Consider the following 17,061-nt stretch of genomic DNA (forward strand, 5'->3'; position numbering starts at 1 on the left):
TCCCTGGAAAATATAATCCCAAGCCCAGGGAATGATGCAAAAGTGTTCGATATTGTAAAAAAATTGAATAACAATAAATAAATAAATAAGTATTAATAAAATGTTTTCATGATCTCATAACGCATACCCAAATCCAAAACTTTTAAAGTTTATATATAACATTTAGAAACTCATCGATCATACTCTAAAAAAAATATCCTGGTAAAAAAAAAAATATTTTCGTGTAATCTGTTAATTCATTTTAATTTATACATATATACATATACATATAATATTTATACATATACATAATATTTATACATATAATACACATAATACTAATGAATACATGAAAACGACTTGTTTAATTCACGCAAGGCCCTTAACAATAAAATCAGCAACAAACTGCGGTTCCCGTAATAATTTACACCGAAAAAATTTTTTTTTTCTACTAAATGTGAAAATTGTGACATGTTTAAAATGTGATAACTTTTTTGTTTATTGGTTTACCATCACCAAATTTTTATGGTAGATAGCTAATATAATGGACCGTTTTCCCTCAAAAAATTACGTTGGTTTTCCGATAGGGTTTTGAGATATTTGAGTTTTTGTGTCAAAAATTATGTTTTTTAATGCAAAAAAAAAATTTTTTTTACTGTGTGTATTTTTTTTGGAATCTTTATTTAGTTGTCTAACTTTGTTTCTTTAGTTGTCTAACAATCGAACGAACCGTTTTTGCTGTGCAGCTTTTTGAATATTTTTGAACCATTTTCACATACACCCTTTTGAAAAGTTAGTCGTGACTCAACTTGAAGATTTGATATCGGAAAATGACGATTTAGATGGAACTGGAAAACTGTGCAAAGTTTCAGCTCAATAGAAAAAAATGAATTAAAAAATTTACCAAATTTTGGTGCTGTTGCTTGGAATCACTCATATTTCACACGAACACATCGCAGCAGCCCTTTACGATGTCAACGGTAAAATAATCACGAGAATTCATTGCTTCAAGTGTTTCGGGAAGGGCCATAAGTCGTGATATTGCAATGGTCTCGAAAGAAATAAGATGTGCAGAAAATGCGGCACTGAAGGCCATAGGGTAGGTGATAGTAGGGGTAGTCGGGGCGGTTTGGCCAATGGGGTGAAATGAGCACCCCTTGAAAACTGTATAAATTCATTAAATTTCATCTGAAATAACATGCAACCCCAAAGCTGATGAGGAAATGAAGCAATAGGCGTGTTATAAGTCAGTGTTCAAAACTCAAAGAAAAATAAATAAATGATGTTCGAAAAAACTGCCCATATTGCCCCAAATGGCTCTTTTAAATTTCATCGTTTCAGAATGATGATGTTTGACTGTTAGAATGTTCTTAGAAATTATATCTTCTTGCACGGAGTGTTTATAAATACTAATAACTTTCAAGTGTAGTAACAACATAACTGAATTTTTAGATTAGGTATATGAGATTATTTTGCAATCAAAAATGGGGTGCTCATATCACCCCATCAGTGAAAAATCGACTCGAAAAATGACAAATTTTGAAAAATCAATCATTCAACCGTGAACTTTATAAGACAAAGAAAATCATGCGGATCTAGTGTATTCATCTAAAAATTGTTGGAAATCGTTTGCATGAAAAAAAAAATCATAATATTTTCAGCTCTTTTATCGACTTTTCCTTAAGGTGGCCAAACTGCCCCACTTTCCCCTAAGCAAATCGCTAAATGCCTAATAAATATGTGTCGACAGAGCAGACAACTGACACTTAACGGGCGGAACAATTGTCCAAGCGCAAGCGAAGTATCAAAGCAGCAAAAACGGAGACAGTTAAATTTAAACCACTGTGCAGCCCAGCAGCTGCTTAGGCAGCTGCTCGGAAACCAAGACTGACGTGGTGTTACTTCGACGGCGAAGCATCTTTGAGGCGCGAACGGAACACTCTGGACCTAAACGGTGATAAGCTAGTTGCTGTGATATCACTAGCGTGTGATGCTTCCATGCCGAGAAAAGCCCCTCCTAGAGAGAACAGGCCGCCGGTGTACTGGTGGGGCGAATCAATTGCAAATCTTAGAGCAATCTGCCTCCGGGCTAGACGAAGAATGCAACGCGCACGCACAGAAGCACAAAGAGAAGAACGCGGTGCAGCATTCAGAGAGGCAAAGTTAGGAAATCAAGAGTCAAAAACGGACATGCCTTGAGAGTCTATGCCAGAGTGCCAACTCGAGTCCGTGGGGTGACGCCTACAGAGTGGTAATGGCTAAGAGCAAAGGTGCCATAGCGCCCCAAGAGAAGTCGCCCGAGTTGCTGCGATCAATAATCGATGTACTCTTCTTGCACCATCCCACAAGCCCATGGCCACCAGTGCCGTATGCGGCAAATGAAGGAGAAGAAGTGGCGCGAGGGTGACGAATGAAGAGCTGGCAGAAGTCGTGAAATCATTCGCGTCAAACAAGGGACCAGGACCCGCTGGTATCCCGAGTGTTGCCTTAAAAGCGGCAGTCAACGCGGATCCAGGTATGTTCAGAAGCGCGATGCAACGTTGCATTGATCAAGGCATCTTCCCGGATGTATGGAAGTGACAGAAATTGGTGCTACTATCAAAGGCGGGGAAACCACCAGGTGACCCGTGGGCGTATAGACCTATCTGTCTACTAGATACGACGGGCAAATTATTGGAGAGGTTTATTCTCATCAAGCTAGTACTGTCTACGGAGAGTGCGGACGACCTTTCCAACAATCAGTTTGGATTCAGAAAGGGTAAATCTACTCTGGACGCCATCCAGTCGGTCGTTCAGACAGCTGAGATGGCATTCGAGCATAAAAGGAGTGGCATCCGTTACTGCGCGGTTGTCACTCTGGATGTGAAGAATGCATTCAACAGTGCAAGCTGGGAAGCGATAGCTCACGCACTTCACCGCCTCAAGGTACCGGTACAGTTGTGTAAGCTTCTAGAAAGCTTGTTATGGAATGCGATGAACGATGACGTACTGAGGCTGCCCCTTCCGACGTGTACCGTAAATTCGGGTGAAATTGATCACTGTGTCACTCGATTTTATTTCTTCCTAATGGAGCACAAATATCAATGTAACCTGCAGTTAATGAACATTGTTTGTCGTAAGTACACTGATAGGCAAAATAAAGTGCCCACCACACAAGTTTTCGAATTTCTCTCATTAATTCTGTTCAAATTAAAGTTAACACACTTAAATCTTTTTTGATATTTTATTTTTGATATTCTTTTAAAGTTGCACTTACGAAATTTTGATAAAAAAAGGATTTTACTCAAAGAAAAAGAAAATCAATTTGTATTGAAAAAAAAGTAGTGACAAAATAAAGTGCCCACTTCCTTCTTGACCCCAGAAAAGATGATTTAAGAAAAATAAAAAGCAATTCAATAGTTAATGTGTCGTCCTTTGGCCTTAAGGACTTGCTGGAGGTGTTTCGGCATGCTTTTCACCAGGTTTTGTAGGTGTTGTGGTTCTAGTTCTTCCCAGGCGCGCTTCAAGGCTTCAAAATAATTATTTTTGTTGGTAACACCAGTTTTGTTAACCCTGGCATCGAGAATCGCCCACAAATTCTTGATGGGGTTGAGGTCTGGGCTTTGTGGAGGCCATTCCAGCGGTTTAATCCGACAAGACCGGAAGAAAGACTTGGTCTTCTTGGCAGTATGCTTCGGGTCGTTGTTCTAGAGAAATATAAATTTCTCTTCATGGCCCGTCTGGATCAGCAAAACCTCCAGATTTTCCCGCAAGATGTTGATGTAGGAATCTGTCGTCTTTATTCCGTCGGTTTTCACGAAGCTTCCTACTCCACTCCATGAAAAACACCCCCAGACCATCACATGTCATCACATCACCCCTCCATGCGTCACCGTTCCTTGGATGTAGCGCTCCTGAAGCTCGAGCTGTTTAACGGAAAGCGGCGGGCTCGTGTGTGGTGCAGAGCGCCACATCCAAGGAACGGTGAAGCATGGAGGAGGAAATGTGATGGTCTGGGGGTGTTTTTCATGGAGTGGAGTAGGAAGCTTCGTGAAAACCGACGGAATAATGACGGCAGATTCCTACATCAACATCTTGCGGGAAAATCTGGAGGTTTCGCTGATCCAGACGGGCCTTGAAGAGAAATACATATTTCTGTAGAACAACAACCCGAAACATACTGCCAAGAAGACCAAGTCTTTCTTCCGGTCTTGTCGGATTAAACCGCTGGAATGGCCTCCACAAAGCCCAGACCTCAACCCCATCAAGAATTTGTGGGCGATTCTCGATGCCAGGGTTAACAAAACTGGTGTTACCAACAAAAATAATTATTTTGAAGCCTTGAACCGCGCCTGGGAAGAACTAGAACCACAACACCTACAAAACCTGGTGAAAAGCATGCCGAAACACCTCCAGTAAGTCCCTAAGGCCAAAGGAGGACACATTAACTATATATTTGCTTTTTATTTTTCTTAAATCATCTTTTCTGGGGTCAAGAAGGAAGTGGGCACTTTATTTTGTCACTAATTTTTTTTCAATACAAATTGATTTTCTTTTTCTTTGAGTAAAATTCTTTTTTTTATCAAATTTTCGTAAGTGCAACTTTAAAAGAATATCAAAAATAAAATATCAAAAAAGATTTAAGTGTGTTAACTTGAATTTGAACCAAATCAATGGGAGAAAATCGGAAACTGGTAAGGTGGGCTCTTTATTTTGCCTATCAGTGTATGTCCAGATTGTGTGTTGTGAAGTTTTTTGCGTTCAAAAATGTTCATTTCCATGAAAATAATGTAAAACTTCAAAATCATGTACGGTGCAGTATTGACAAACATCAATAAACTTCTAGTTCTAGACAAGGATTTGGACATGGTATAATCCTGAATATTTGTAAGGATACTTAAGAAATATCGCCAAACTAGATTTCATTTCCAAAACTCGTACCAATTCGCTGATTTGGTTGAAATAAATGAATTTCTGTTAAATATCAGGAAACTCCTTAGGAAATTGCATACATTTAGGCGTTTTCTACGTTATTCTTGAAATTTAAATATTTATTATTTGTATAAATATTGTATTGTTAAGAATTTGGCAAGCATATTCGGATTCAGGAAGCTCAAATTTATTATGTAGAGTCATGTCATGTGTAGAGTTGTTTTGAAAACTAACAATAATCGTATTGATAAGTAATCAATTTCACCCCGAAATGAGATCTCCCGATTTTTTTTATTTTAGAGATATATTTTTGCACTAAAATTACATTTGTTAGGAAATTTCGGTGCTTGAGTCAATGAGGCTCACCTTCATACTTGTTTTCCTGCATTCAGTTGTTTGACATTGTCATCATTATAGAAATCAGACAAGAAAAACCGTGAAAAGTGATCAATTTCACCCGAAATTACGGTATTAAGATTGTTAACTTCGCCGACGATATCACCCTGGTGGTACCGTGGTGAATCAAAATCCGGACGGTACCGATATCCGGACACTCTGATTATATTAACTAATTCGATTTAAAATTAAATGATAATATGTTTGATTTGCTGATATGCTGATCATTTTACATTAACTTCGAATCTAGTAACCACTTTCAAATAATTAATAAAAATAAAAACAAATAACTTGCTCAGGTTGGACGTCATTTCGTCGGGCTCCAACTTCAACTCAAGTTAAACGATACTCTTCCGATATCTGCAAACTCTTTGCAGATTTCTTCCAAGAAGTGTATACAACCTACTCCGAAGAAGACCGCGAACGGAAATTTCTAATAGTATATCTATTGAAAAACTATCACAACAAGAAATCTTATCGGCACTAAAACACCTGGACGCATCAAAGGAAGCAGGACCGGATGCCATTGCACCCGTGTTCTTCAGAATTCTCTCAGAAGCACTTACCCTTCCCTTAGAACGTCTTTTCAACATGTCTCTAAATAATGGAAAATTACCAGAAGCTTGGAAATTCTCGTATTTGGTGCCTGTTTTCAAATCAGGTACAAAATCTGACATACTGAACTATCGCGGAATTGCCATTATCTTCTGTATCCCCAAACTCTTCGAATCCCTCGTGAACGATAAAATTTTCCAGCAAGCAAAAAACCAAATTACTTGTAGGCAGCATGGCTTTTTTGAAGGCCGCTCAACATCTTCCAATCTGCTAGAATTTGTATCTTTCAATCTCAACGTAATGGACAATGGCAAGCACGTAGAAGCCCTCTACACTGACTTCAGTAAGGCATTTGACCGAATCGACATACCATTATTAATCTTCAAATTGCAAAAAATAGGAATGGAGCCAGTTGGATCCAGTCATATCTATCAGATCGGAAACAAATAGTGCGCTTTCAAAATAAATTATCAGCACCCTTTTCTGTAACCCCTGGAGTACCCCAAGGTTCTCATTTAGGCTCACTTCTTTTTATTTTGTATGTAAACGACATTTCTTTTATACTTAGAAAAATAAATTTCTCATATATGCAGACGACATGAAGCTCTTCATGGAAGTAAGTAATTCTAGCGAAGCAGAAGAATTCCAGAATGACATTAACTTATTCTTCACTTGGTTCAAAAAAAGTCTACTCCAACTCAATATCAAAAAATGTTATTCAATAGCATTTAGTCGAAAATATTTAACACCTCCAATTGAAGTATTTTAAGAAATCAAGTACAGCTTATGCTCGATAACTGGGCTGAGAGAACCTTCCAGTTAGCGAGCAGTGCTCGATAACTGGACTGCCATTCCAACGCACACACACATTCAAATAAAAATCGAGGGGGACTTAGATGCAAAGTTTTGGTTGGCGTCATTCGGTTTTGGAATCGCGTCGTGTTCGTGTCATTCCGTCATTGAATTCGCGTTTTAATCGTACCGTCTTGTAAATTGTGAGGTGAATTAAACAGTTTTCGTTCCTGCAATGGACATCCCACCGGGCACCAACCGCAAACGGAAACAAAAAACCCTTACGTTGGTGGAAAAAGTTAAAATTATCGCCAATTCGAAAGAGGAGGTGGATCGCACGAGTCGCTCGCCAGAAAATATGGCGTAGGATCTTCCTCGGTGACTCGCTTCCTAAAACACCGAAAAGAATTACAATTGAAAAAATAATGCCGAAACCTTATTTTGCATATGCACGCCCCTCGTCAGTTACGGGATGGTGAAAGTTTTTGACGTTTAACTGTTTTTTAACTGGGCTACAGCCCAGTTAGCGAGCACCCTGAAATAGTCGCACATTGGTCTCAAGACAGCATTGGTGGGATGTGATATAATTAAACAAGACCGACTCGTTTGGTGGCCAACTTAAGATTATATTCAATCGGTATTTTTCTTAACTCTATCGTGTGGCGCGATACACACTTTCTGCTGTGTATGCATTTGGTAGTTTATCGCACTCCAACGGCGGGTCGTTATGCTTACAAAGCATAACAGCCATCGTCCGAGTTCTACTTCAACCATTACACCACTAGCGTAGTCAGGGGTGCATCCGCCACACGCCCTATTTATTTATTTTTAAATTTTTATCTTTAGTTAAAAATTTAAAACATTCAATTTCTTTTATTTAAAAATAATTACTTTAAACGCGTTTAACTAATGTGACGTTGATGATACCTTAGATATCTCATATCTTTGGTACTGCCTTCTCAAGGCTTACAAAAATCAACATTAGAAATACTCATTTAATTTGGATATCATATTTGGTTACATATTACGGATTATTGAATATTGTAAGTTTTTAGAAATTGATACATCGATAACTGACTATTGATTACTAAAAATTGATAATTGATTATTGATAATAAGTAAAGAAAATTGACAATTGATTGACACGTCTACGGATTGCATCCGCCACACGTCCTAAAAGCTAATTCTCTGTATTACTTGTCGCATTCCTAGTAATAAAAGGTTTTACTCTATTTTTATGTACAATATCTATTTTATCTCTAATTCTAACTTCTACATTGGTTCCTTTATCCATAACTACTGGATAAGGTCCTTCATAAATCTGACTCAACTTATTTCCCGTTTCATTCCTAACCAACAAAAGCTGCCCTGGAGAGTAATTCATTAATCTCGCGTTGCAATTTAACTTTTTAACTCTTTCTAATTTTGATTCTACTAACCGTTTCTGTACTTCCTTTTGAGTGTTTTGAATTTTGAACTTGAGTATCTTTGAATAATCATCTAAATTATAAATTGGATTTGGGGTCTCGGAATTGTTTAAACTTGATGGTAACTTGCAAATTTTTCCAAACACTAGTTCAAATGGAGATTTGTCTGTTTCCAAATGAACAGTGGTATTATACGCAAATTGATAAAATTTTATCCATGAAGACCAGTTTCCTGGTGTTCCTGAAGCATAAATCCTCAAAAAATTTCCCAAACTTTTGTGTGAATTTTCCAATGCGCCTATCGACTGATGATGATAAGCTGTTGAGTTTAATTTAGAAATTTTTAAAAGTTCACAAATTTTCGTAAAAAGTTCGGACATAAATTCTGATCCTCGATCAGTAGCAATTTCATCTGGCACTCCATAATTCAAAATAACATTTTCCACAAACGCTTTGGCAACAACTTCGGTTGTTTTGTTGATTATATGTGTAGCAGTTATGAATTTAGTCAATTCACACTGCGTCGTTAAAATATAGGCATGACCTTCATTACTAGGCAATAATGGTCCAACTAAATCTAGATAGATTTTGCTAAACGCACTACTTGCCGTAGTAGTGACAATCTGCGGTATGTTTTTTGGTTTTAAATGCTTATTTTTCTGACAAGCTTCACAAGACTTAATAAAATTGGAAATGTCTTTCTTCATTGTCGACCAAAAATATCTTCTTTGGATGTTTTTTAAAGTTTTCGTGATACCTGCATGTCCTGCTGTAGGCAGTAGATGAAAATCATTTATTATGAGTTGTTGCTCCGTTTTATTTTCAATACATTTAACTTTCGAATCCACTATTCTGAATGGTGGCATGCCATTATTTAAATTATAGGTATATACCATATTGTAAAATTGTTTCCCTGGATCCGTATTTTTTATAACGAGCTCGTTTATATTTTTACTTTTACATATTTCTCTCAGCATTACTACTATCCGCCGTAGCTGGATTAGAGTCTTAGCTGGACGAATTATAATTTGATGTTTTGGAGCGTTAAATTTCACTTCAGGTATCGTATTGCTTTCATTAAAGATTATTTCGATAGACAATCCTGACAATGAGTGCTGGCCAGTCACTTCATTATCTTGATTCTTATCGGAATTTTCTTTCACTGTTTTACTTCGTGTGGTAATAAGAACATCCTGGTCAACTTTTTTGTTAATTTCCCTTAAGTCATTGATTGACATTCGCGATAAGGCGTCTGCCAAAACATTATCTTTTCCCGGAATGTATGTTATGTTAAAATCATATTCTTCGAGAGCTAACCTGAATTTGGTTAATCTACTCGAGGGTTCCTTCATCGAAAATAAGTATACTAATGGTCTGTGGTCAGTTTCTAAATCAAACTTTCTGCCATACAGATATGGTCTGAAATGTTTGATCGCCCAAACTACAGCCAATAGTTCTTTTTCGATAGTTCCATAATTTAGTTCTGCCTTATTCAATGCTCTAGACGCATATCCTACTGGTCTTCCGTTTTTCCTATTCAACAGCACCGCTCCTAAAGCATATCCTGATGCGTCAGTTTGTAATTTAAATGAATTTTCAAAATCCGGATAATCCAAAACTGGTGGATTCATAAATTCATTTTTCAACATTTCGAAGGTTTGTTGGCATTCAGGTGTCCATTCAAATGTTACATCTTTCCTCGTCAAATGGTTCAAGGGAATACATATTTTTGAAAAGTCTTTTATGTGCTTTCGATAATAATTTGCGAAAGCAACAAAACGTTTAACTTCATCGGCCGTTTTAGGAATTGGCCAATTTTTAATACTTTCTATCTTCGAAGGATCAGGTCGAACCCCTTCTTCCGATATAAAATGTCCTAAATAAAGTAACTCTTGCTTTAAAAAATTGCATTTAGAGGGGTTCAATTTAAGATTAACTCCTCTAAGTCTCTCAAAGATCGAAATTAAATTTTTGTTGTGTTCCTCTAAGGTTTTGCCAAACACTATTATATCGTCTAGATAAACTAGACATTTTTCCATACACAGTCCCGACATCGCGACTGTCATTAATCTTGAAAACGTTGATGGGCTTATTTTCAATCCCATCGGTAGCCTAGTCATTTGGAATTGACCTGAGGCTGTCGAAAATGCTGTGATTGGTCTGCTCTTAGGATCTATCTCACATTGATAGTACCCTTGCGAGAGATCCAAGTGCGTAAAGTACTTGGCCCCTGCTAAAGAGTCTATTATGTCTTCGATATTTCCTAATTCAAACCTGTCATCTTGTAAGGTATTGTTTACTTTGCGGTAATCAATAACCATTCTCCACTTCTTTTTGTCATCACATGACTTCTTAGGCACAAGGAGCACCGGACTATTCCATTCAGACCGGGCTTCCTCTATTATTCCACTCTCAGTCATGTTTTTAATTTGTTTCGCTATCTCGTCTTTTTGAGATTGAGGCAACCTATATGGTTTCGTATAAACCGGTTGCGTGTTTTCTTTGACGGTAATTGTTGGTGTTAAAACTTTAGTAACCGTTAATTTATCATCTGCCAAACAAAATATGTCGTTATATTTTATACAAATTTCCCGAATAGTTGCTCTCTCTTTAGAAGGCAAATGATCAATCTTTAATTCTTTCAATAATTTTTCCACCCTATTCGGTTCACCTTTGACATCATTTAGTTGTAGTATTTCATATTTTTCAAGTTTCTCCAATTTTGGTTTCAGCCCATTTAAAAAGACTGTTTTTCTGGAGACATTCAAAATTTTAATCGGAATTTTACCATTCGTAGGGCGCACAATCGCATTGGCTATAAAAACGTGTGGTTTTACTTCCTCGCTCAAAAGCACATGAGATTCCTTAATGTTCGCATTTATATATGATGTTATTTCTGTCCTAGCGGGTACACAAATAAATGCCATATCAGGTGTATTAAATGGAATTTCAAATTTTTGACCATTCGAGTATGCAGTCAATGTTTGATTTTTGAAGTTCAATATTGTTTCGTACTTGTACAAGAAATTCTTGCCAAGCAAAGCAGGTATGCTTGGTGGTAAACCTCTGACAACATATGCTTTGATTGCAAAAATCGCATGCCCATAGCACAGACGAATATTAACACTTCCTGTCGAAAAAACTGTTCCATTGATTCCTCTAATTTTAATTTTATCCTCTGTATTTACCTCCGTTTCCCGCGGAACAAGATGTGACGAAATAATCGTACAACTTGCTCCGCTGTCCAAAACAAACGGTATCTGCTCATGTTTAATTTCGAATGTGACCGATGGTAATCTTTTTCCTGCATTATTCACGAAAAAGTTCGATTACATTCGCAACGTCTTCCTCGTGTGGATTTTGTTGTTGCTGAGGTTCTGCGACCGCAACATTTGCATGTTGATGTCTTCCTCGTTGATTAGCATTTCCCCGGAAATGCTGTTGATTATTATGGTTATTGTTGTGATTGTTATGGTTCTGGTTATTTCCATTCCCATAATTATTATCTTGTTGCCTGTTATAATTATTTTGGTAATTTCGGCCCCGACCTCTTTGTCGGAAACCTCGGTTTCCGCGGTAACCTCTGTTACCTCGGTAACCTCGGTAGCTAAAATTATTTTGCTGCCTGGGGTACTGCATGAACCGTGGCGGGCCGGCGGTGAACCACATCGCCGTCTCGGGTTCATTGTCATTCACTTCTAAAGCGTCGCTAATCGCCTTAGTAAGTGTTTCTGGATTACGTGCTTTCAGAAAAAATTGTGCTCTCGGATCCTTTAATCCGTTCATAAACGCTTTTATGGCAACCGGCTGTACCACCGCATCAGCCGCTGCTTCGTCATTAAATGTCCCTCTTGACACGTGCGCTGCCGCAAGTTTCGCAGCTAAATCATTGATTTGTTGACCAAATTCACTAAGGGTCAACTTTTTCTGTTTAATGCTGGCCATTTCCGATTCAATGGCCTGTGGGCTAAATTTGATGTTAAATTTAGTCTTAAGTAAGGCTTTTGCGTCCGTTATTGTTGCTGCATTATTTATTACACCATGTGCTGGACCCACCAAGCGTGTTTTCAAAAATTTCAGCAGATCTGCTTCTGGGACTCCATCGTAGTAGTCCTTCAGCAAATCCACTGCTTCAAAAAAATTGGTCATCTTGTCAGCGTCTTCGCTGAACTTATCAACAAGTTTTAACGCTACCCCCAGATCCAATTTTGGCGCCATCGCTAAATTTTCAATTTCCGATTCCTCACTATAATCACTTTGATTACCTAAATCTTGAATTTTATTCGAATCTGGCGTGAATAAATCCTCCAAGATCGAGTCCTCCAACTGAGGTTGGTCTAAAAGTTCTAAGCATTCACTAATGTGCACCTTGAGGACCTTATATCTCCCAAGCAAGGCACTTTTTACGTCTAGAGGTAGAGAACTGTTGTGTAAATTTTTTTTTTAATTCGTTTTTAAATTCTAGCAAATTCTTAATCTTTTTATTTCTCGTTTCCTCTTTAAACTGATTAAATTTCTTCAAACTCTGATGCAACTTTTGAATTGCATCCTGAATTTTAAAGAATTTATCCATGCCATCTTCTCATTTTTGAAAATTTTCCTAACTTCACCTTTACAAAATCCAAAGATACTCAGTTTCTACCTTCAACTTTCACTCACCTCTTTTTATGATGGTTCTTATTGTTAGCCGATTACTTTATCCTTTTTGTGCTTTCCTCATTTTTTTTTTATCCCCTTTTTTTCTGATAACCTAAAAATTTTTTTTAAAATACTTTCAGTATCTGACTCATTATTTATCTTAAATTTCATGTTAATTACTTCCCTCTAGCTGCTCAAACGTCCATGATCTGTTTGTATGACTCCATCGCCATTGATAGTTCTCGAAAATTCCATTGTAGGGTCTGCATCTCCTGTTGGCCGCATTCCACCGCTGCCACAGCTGCCACTCGATGCACCGCTTCAATAATTTCCTTCTTTGCCTCGAACTCTTCGGTTGAGATTATCACTCTTTTTCCGGTCAGACGGTCCCAATGTGCTACTTCTCTTTGAAAGAATAAATAGCACTGGCGCAATCTTTCTTCGTCCAAACTGCGCCGTTCTGCCATGTTTAGGTAGTCCTACTAATTGTTTGTTTCAATGTTCTCCACATGGGACGAAAACGGTCACACATGAAAAATGTCTTCGCTCGAAGATAATTACAGTCATAGTCACTTTAGATGTTCTCTCACGTCCTTGTGAATCACACTTCACAACACTTGGTTTCACCAGGAATGTTCTTTGTTCTAGGCTGGTAGGCTCGTCAACCTTGCGGTACGTTCTGCTACTCGTTCCGTCTGCTGTCGGTGACATCGCATTAAATTCTTCACCAGTAAGTAACTTACTGTCACTCCTGCTAATACACATAGCGCTACAGTTTGCGCTGTTTGATGCCCTGTTTCACTTGACACCACGGCTGGGGCGACAATCTCATCCGCCGAAAACCAGCCCATTTTGTACTCGGTAGTATCACTTCTGGGCAAATAAATATTTAAATCGTTTTGGTGGCAGTTTGATTAACCGATCACTATTCCAACACAGCTAATTATCGCCTTTTTTCACTAATTACTTTCGGTACTGAGACCTGGCAACGGATCGCCATGAAATAGTCGCACATTGGTCTCAAGACAGCATTGGTGGGATGTGATATAATTAAACAAGACCGACTCGTTTGGTGGCCAACTTAAGATTATATTCAATCGGTATTTTTCTTAACTCTATCGTGTGGCGCGATACACACTTTCTGCTGTGTATGCATTTGGTAGTTTATCGCACTCTAACGGCGGGTCGTTATGCTTACAAAGCATAACAGCCATCGTCCGAGTTCTACTTCAACCATTACACCACTAGCGTAGTCAGGGGTGCATCCGCCACAACCCAGTTAAAAAGCAGCCCAGTTAAATAGCACCCAGTTATCGAGCATTAGCTGTACAATTAAAAAAATAATGCCGAAACCTTATTTTGCATATGCACGCCCCTCGTCAGTTACGAGATGGTGAAAGTTTTTGACGTTTAACTGTTTTTTAACTGGGCTACAGCCCAGTTAGCGAGCACCCAGTTAAAAAGCAGCCCAGTTAAATAGCACCCAGTTATCGAGCATTAGCTGTAGTGAAAAAGTGTAAAATTGTAAAAGGTTTGGGCGTACTCCTAGACTCTAAACTCACTTTTGTTGAACATTATAATTCCATAATAAACAAAGCAAACAGCATGCTTAGCTTCATTAAGAGGTTCAGTAACAATTTTGAAGACATATATACTATTAAACTATTGTATATTACATATGTAAGACCAATTCTGGAATACTGTCACTTAGTATGGAACCCGTACCATGTCGTACACGAAGAACGCATAGAATCAGTACAGAAGCAATTCCTTTTATACGCCCTTCGGAAATTGAATTGGACTGTACTGCCACACCCGCCGTATGAAGCACGATGCATGCTCATCAACTTGGAAACACTTAAGCAACGCCGGGAATTCGCAATGATTCTCTTTATAAACAACATTATTTCGAACCGTGTAGACTCTGCCGCACTTCTTTCTCAACTTTCTCAACTTCTACACACCCTCTCGGCATTTAAGAACAAGAAAATTATTTTCAGAAAAAAAACATGCAGAACGCATTACGCTCAAAACGGACCAATAAACCGTATGATGCGTCAGTATAATGTACATTGCGAATTCATTGGCATTACTATGTCCAAAGAGCAGCTTAAAACACGACTAAAGAACAATAGAAGTAATCCATAGCATGTAAGAAAGTATTGTAATTATTGTGTGTAGTATACCTATGCATGAATTGCAGCGCCAAGAGTTGGCTGCAGAGGACTAGCCCTGCCGAGGCTGGTCCCTTGTAACATTGTTTAAGTCGGCTAGGAGAAGCAGTTTGCCTAGGCTACTTCTGCTACACGTGTTGTGCTATGTGCACTGCCCCCTCCCCGAAGAAAACCCGTAAGGTGGTTCCGGGGAGATAAGGGTCTGAGGCCAAGGGTAATGCCAAAGCACTATACACCACTTGAGCAGTTCAAAAATAATTGCTCAAGTACAGTGCAGGGGCAGGTTTTAGCGGGTCGTCGTTGGAGCGTCATCCCCGCACTCCCTGAGTTACCTTCTTTGGAGGTCTGTTTGCAGATTTCCCCCTTTTTTAGCGTGGCAGTAATGACTGGTAACCCTAAACCAAGTTCCAGCAGGAGATAGGGGATCGGTGACGAGAGTAAAGTAGTAGAGTAGTGATAGGTCAGTTCGATAGGCGGTTTGAAACCCAGCGGAAAGAAGCACTGAGATTTGTGAGTACTAGTGTAATATGGTGAAATAATTGAATTATTAATAAATCTATTCTAGTTTAAGATCAACAAAAACCCGACTTTCGATCTGCTCTAAAAACCAGTGTCGTGATTGAATCACCCTCAGCGCTCCAACACCCTTGTAGAAAACAAAAAAAACTTTTTGCGCTACGGACATGTAAATGCCCAGGTTGGGAACCACTGTTCAAAAATATATTGTCTTGTGATATGAAACTTAGACAGGTTTTGGGGATCTAATGCCACCAAAATACCATTGTAATATAATAATGAAATACAAGCTTCGAAAGACTTGTACCAATGTTATAAACTTTGAGTTTTGCCAGAACAGCTACTAAAAGTTCAACACTTACCTGTGTGGATTCTTCCCCGAATACATTATCGAAATAGTACACCTTGGGAGGTTCACTGGAATTTGCATTGGGTTTGTACACGGTAACGCAACGATTGCACTTATCCGATTTGATTATGTTTTGGCTGCCGGACTCGATTTCATTTTTGTCCATCGGCCGAACTCGAACCACAACCCGAACATTTTCGATTTCACCTTCCGCCTTGGATTCTTCCTAAAAACAACGAAGAAAACATTAGAATAGAGCACAACCGACAACTTTCTCATACTTACTGGCATTTTGCACTAATTTTCACCAAAATTTGGACGATTTATGCCGAAAATTTCACTATTTTCTTACCAGACTAATCTTGGCGAACAAAGTAGGAAGCTGAAAATTCGATCCGTTTTCATTTTTTCACTGCGATTGTTTGTTTTGACAACCACTGCAGCTGACAAAAACAGAGACGGTCGACGTTAGCCCTCCGTTTGCCCGTAAAATAAAACAAACGTTTTCTAAAATAAAGGCGACAGCAACATAATCGATTTTTCAGCACAATGAAAATTCCAGGGGGGTGAAATGAGCCAAAATCTGCTACCCAACATTGATTCAACATGGCGTCCAATGTCTTTCTTTTGATTGTTTTGGGAATGACAAAACATATGATTTTTTGGATAGGAGACATCAATAATAACTCACTGATGCGTAAAACATTGAACAAAATGTTGAATAAGGAAAAGCATCATCAAATACGACAATTAAACGCAATATTTTTAATTGCCAGAAACAAGCACTAGCAGCACATGAGCGGTATACTCGAAAATCAGGAGCAAGTTAAGGTAAACCGACCAGAAAGTGGGTACCAAAACGCGAAGTACCAAAACGATGTGAAGAAGAAGCGAAATGTGTGCACGATGACAGCCGTGTCAGCCCTCTGGAAAATTCAGAATTATTTAGCTTTACATATAACATGAATCCCTGACAGAATCCCATAGATACTCCCTGAGTCTTAGACGAACTTCTGGAGGATCTTTTGGAGAAATCCCAGGATGAGCTCCTTGAGAAATTCCTTGATGAACTGTTGGAGGAATCTGATGGAATATGCAATGCTGTTTCCTCTCCGTGCAGTATTCGGTGAGTGGTAACCAAGGTGGCAACCCTGAATGCTACCCACTGCACCGTCGAACGAGCGCGCCAAAAGCGCATCATTGAGAAAGAGAAGACGAAGCAACAGTGCAAAGTACAGTTGATTTTTTCATTCGTTACTATTCAACCCGAGCAGACGTTTATTAAAGTTTATCTCGTTTCATTCACACAAGTGTTTCATTCCAA

At 38.5% G+C, this 17,061-nt stretch overlaps 1 protein-coding gene across 1 annotated transcript in view; it reads right to left on the bottom strand.

Annotated features, from left to right (window-relative positions):
• LOC5574130 (kinesin-like protein KIF3A) overlaps nucleotides 1–16,166 on the bottom strand; it is a 63,586-nt gene extending 47,420 nt beyond the window's left edge. Inside the window, exons 1-2 of the mRNA XM_001661150.2 lie at nucleotides 16,023–16,166; nucleotides 15,751–15,963 (exon numbers count right to left, since the gene is read on the bottom strand). Of these exons, the coding sequence (XP_001661200.1) occupies nucleotides 15,751–15,963; nucleotides 16,023–16,028 (219 nt within the window). The 5' untranslated portion in view covers nucleotides 16,029–16,166. The remainder of the gene's footprint in view (nucleotides 1–15,750; nucleotides 15,964–16,022) is intronic.
• Nucleotides 16,167–17,061: the final 895 nt, after the last annotated feature.

The sequence above is a fragment of the Aedes aegypti genome, chromosome 3 (assembly GCF_002204515.2).
Source record: "Aedes aegypti strain LVP_AGWG chromosome 3, AaegL5.0 Primary Assembly, whole genome shotgun sequence".
Classification (NCBI taxonomy): domain Eukaryota; kingdom Metazoa; phylum Arthropoda; class Insecta; order Diptera; family Culicidae; genus Aedes; species Aedes aegypti.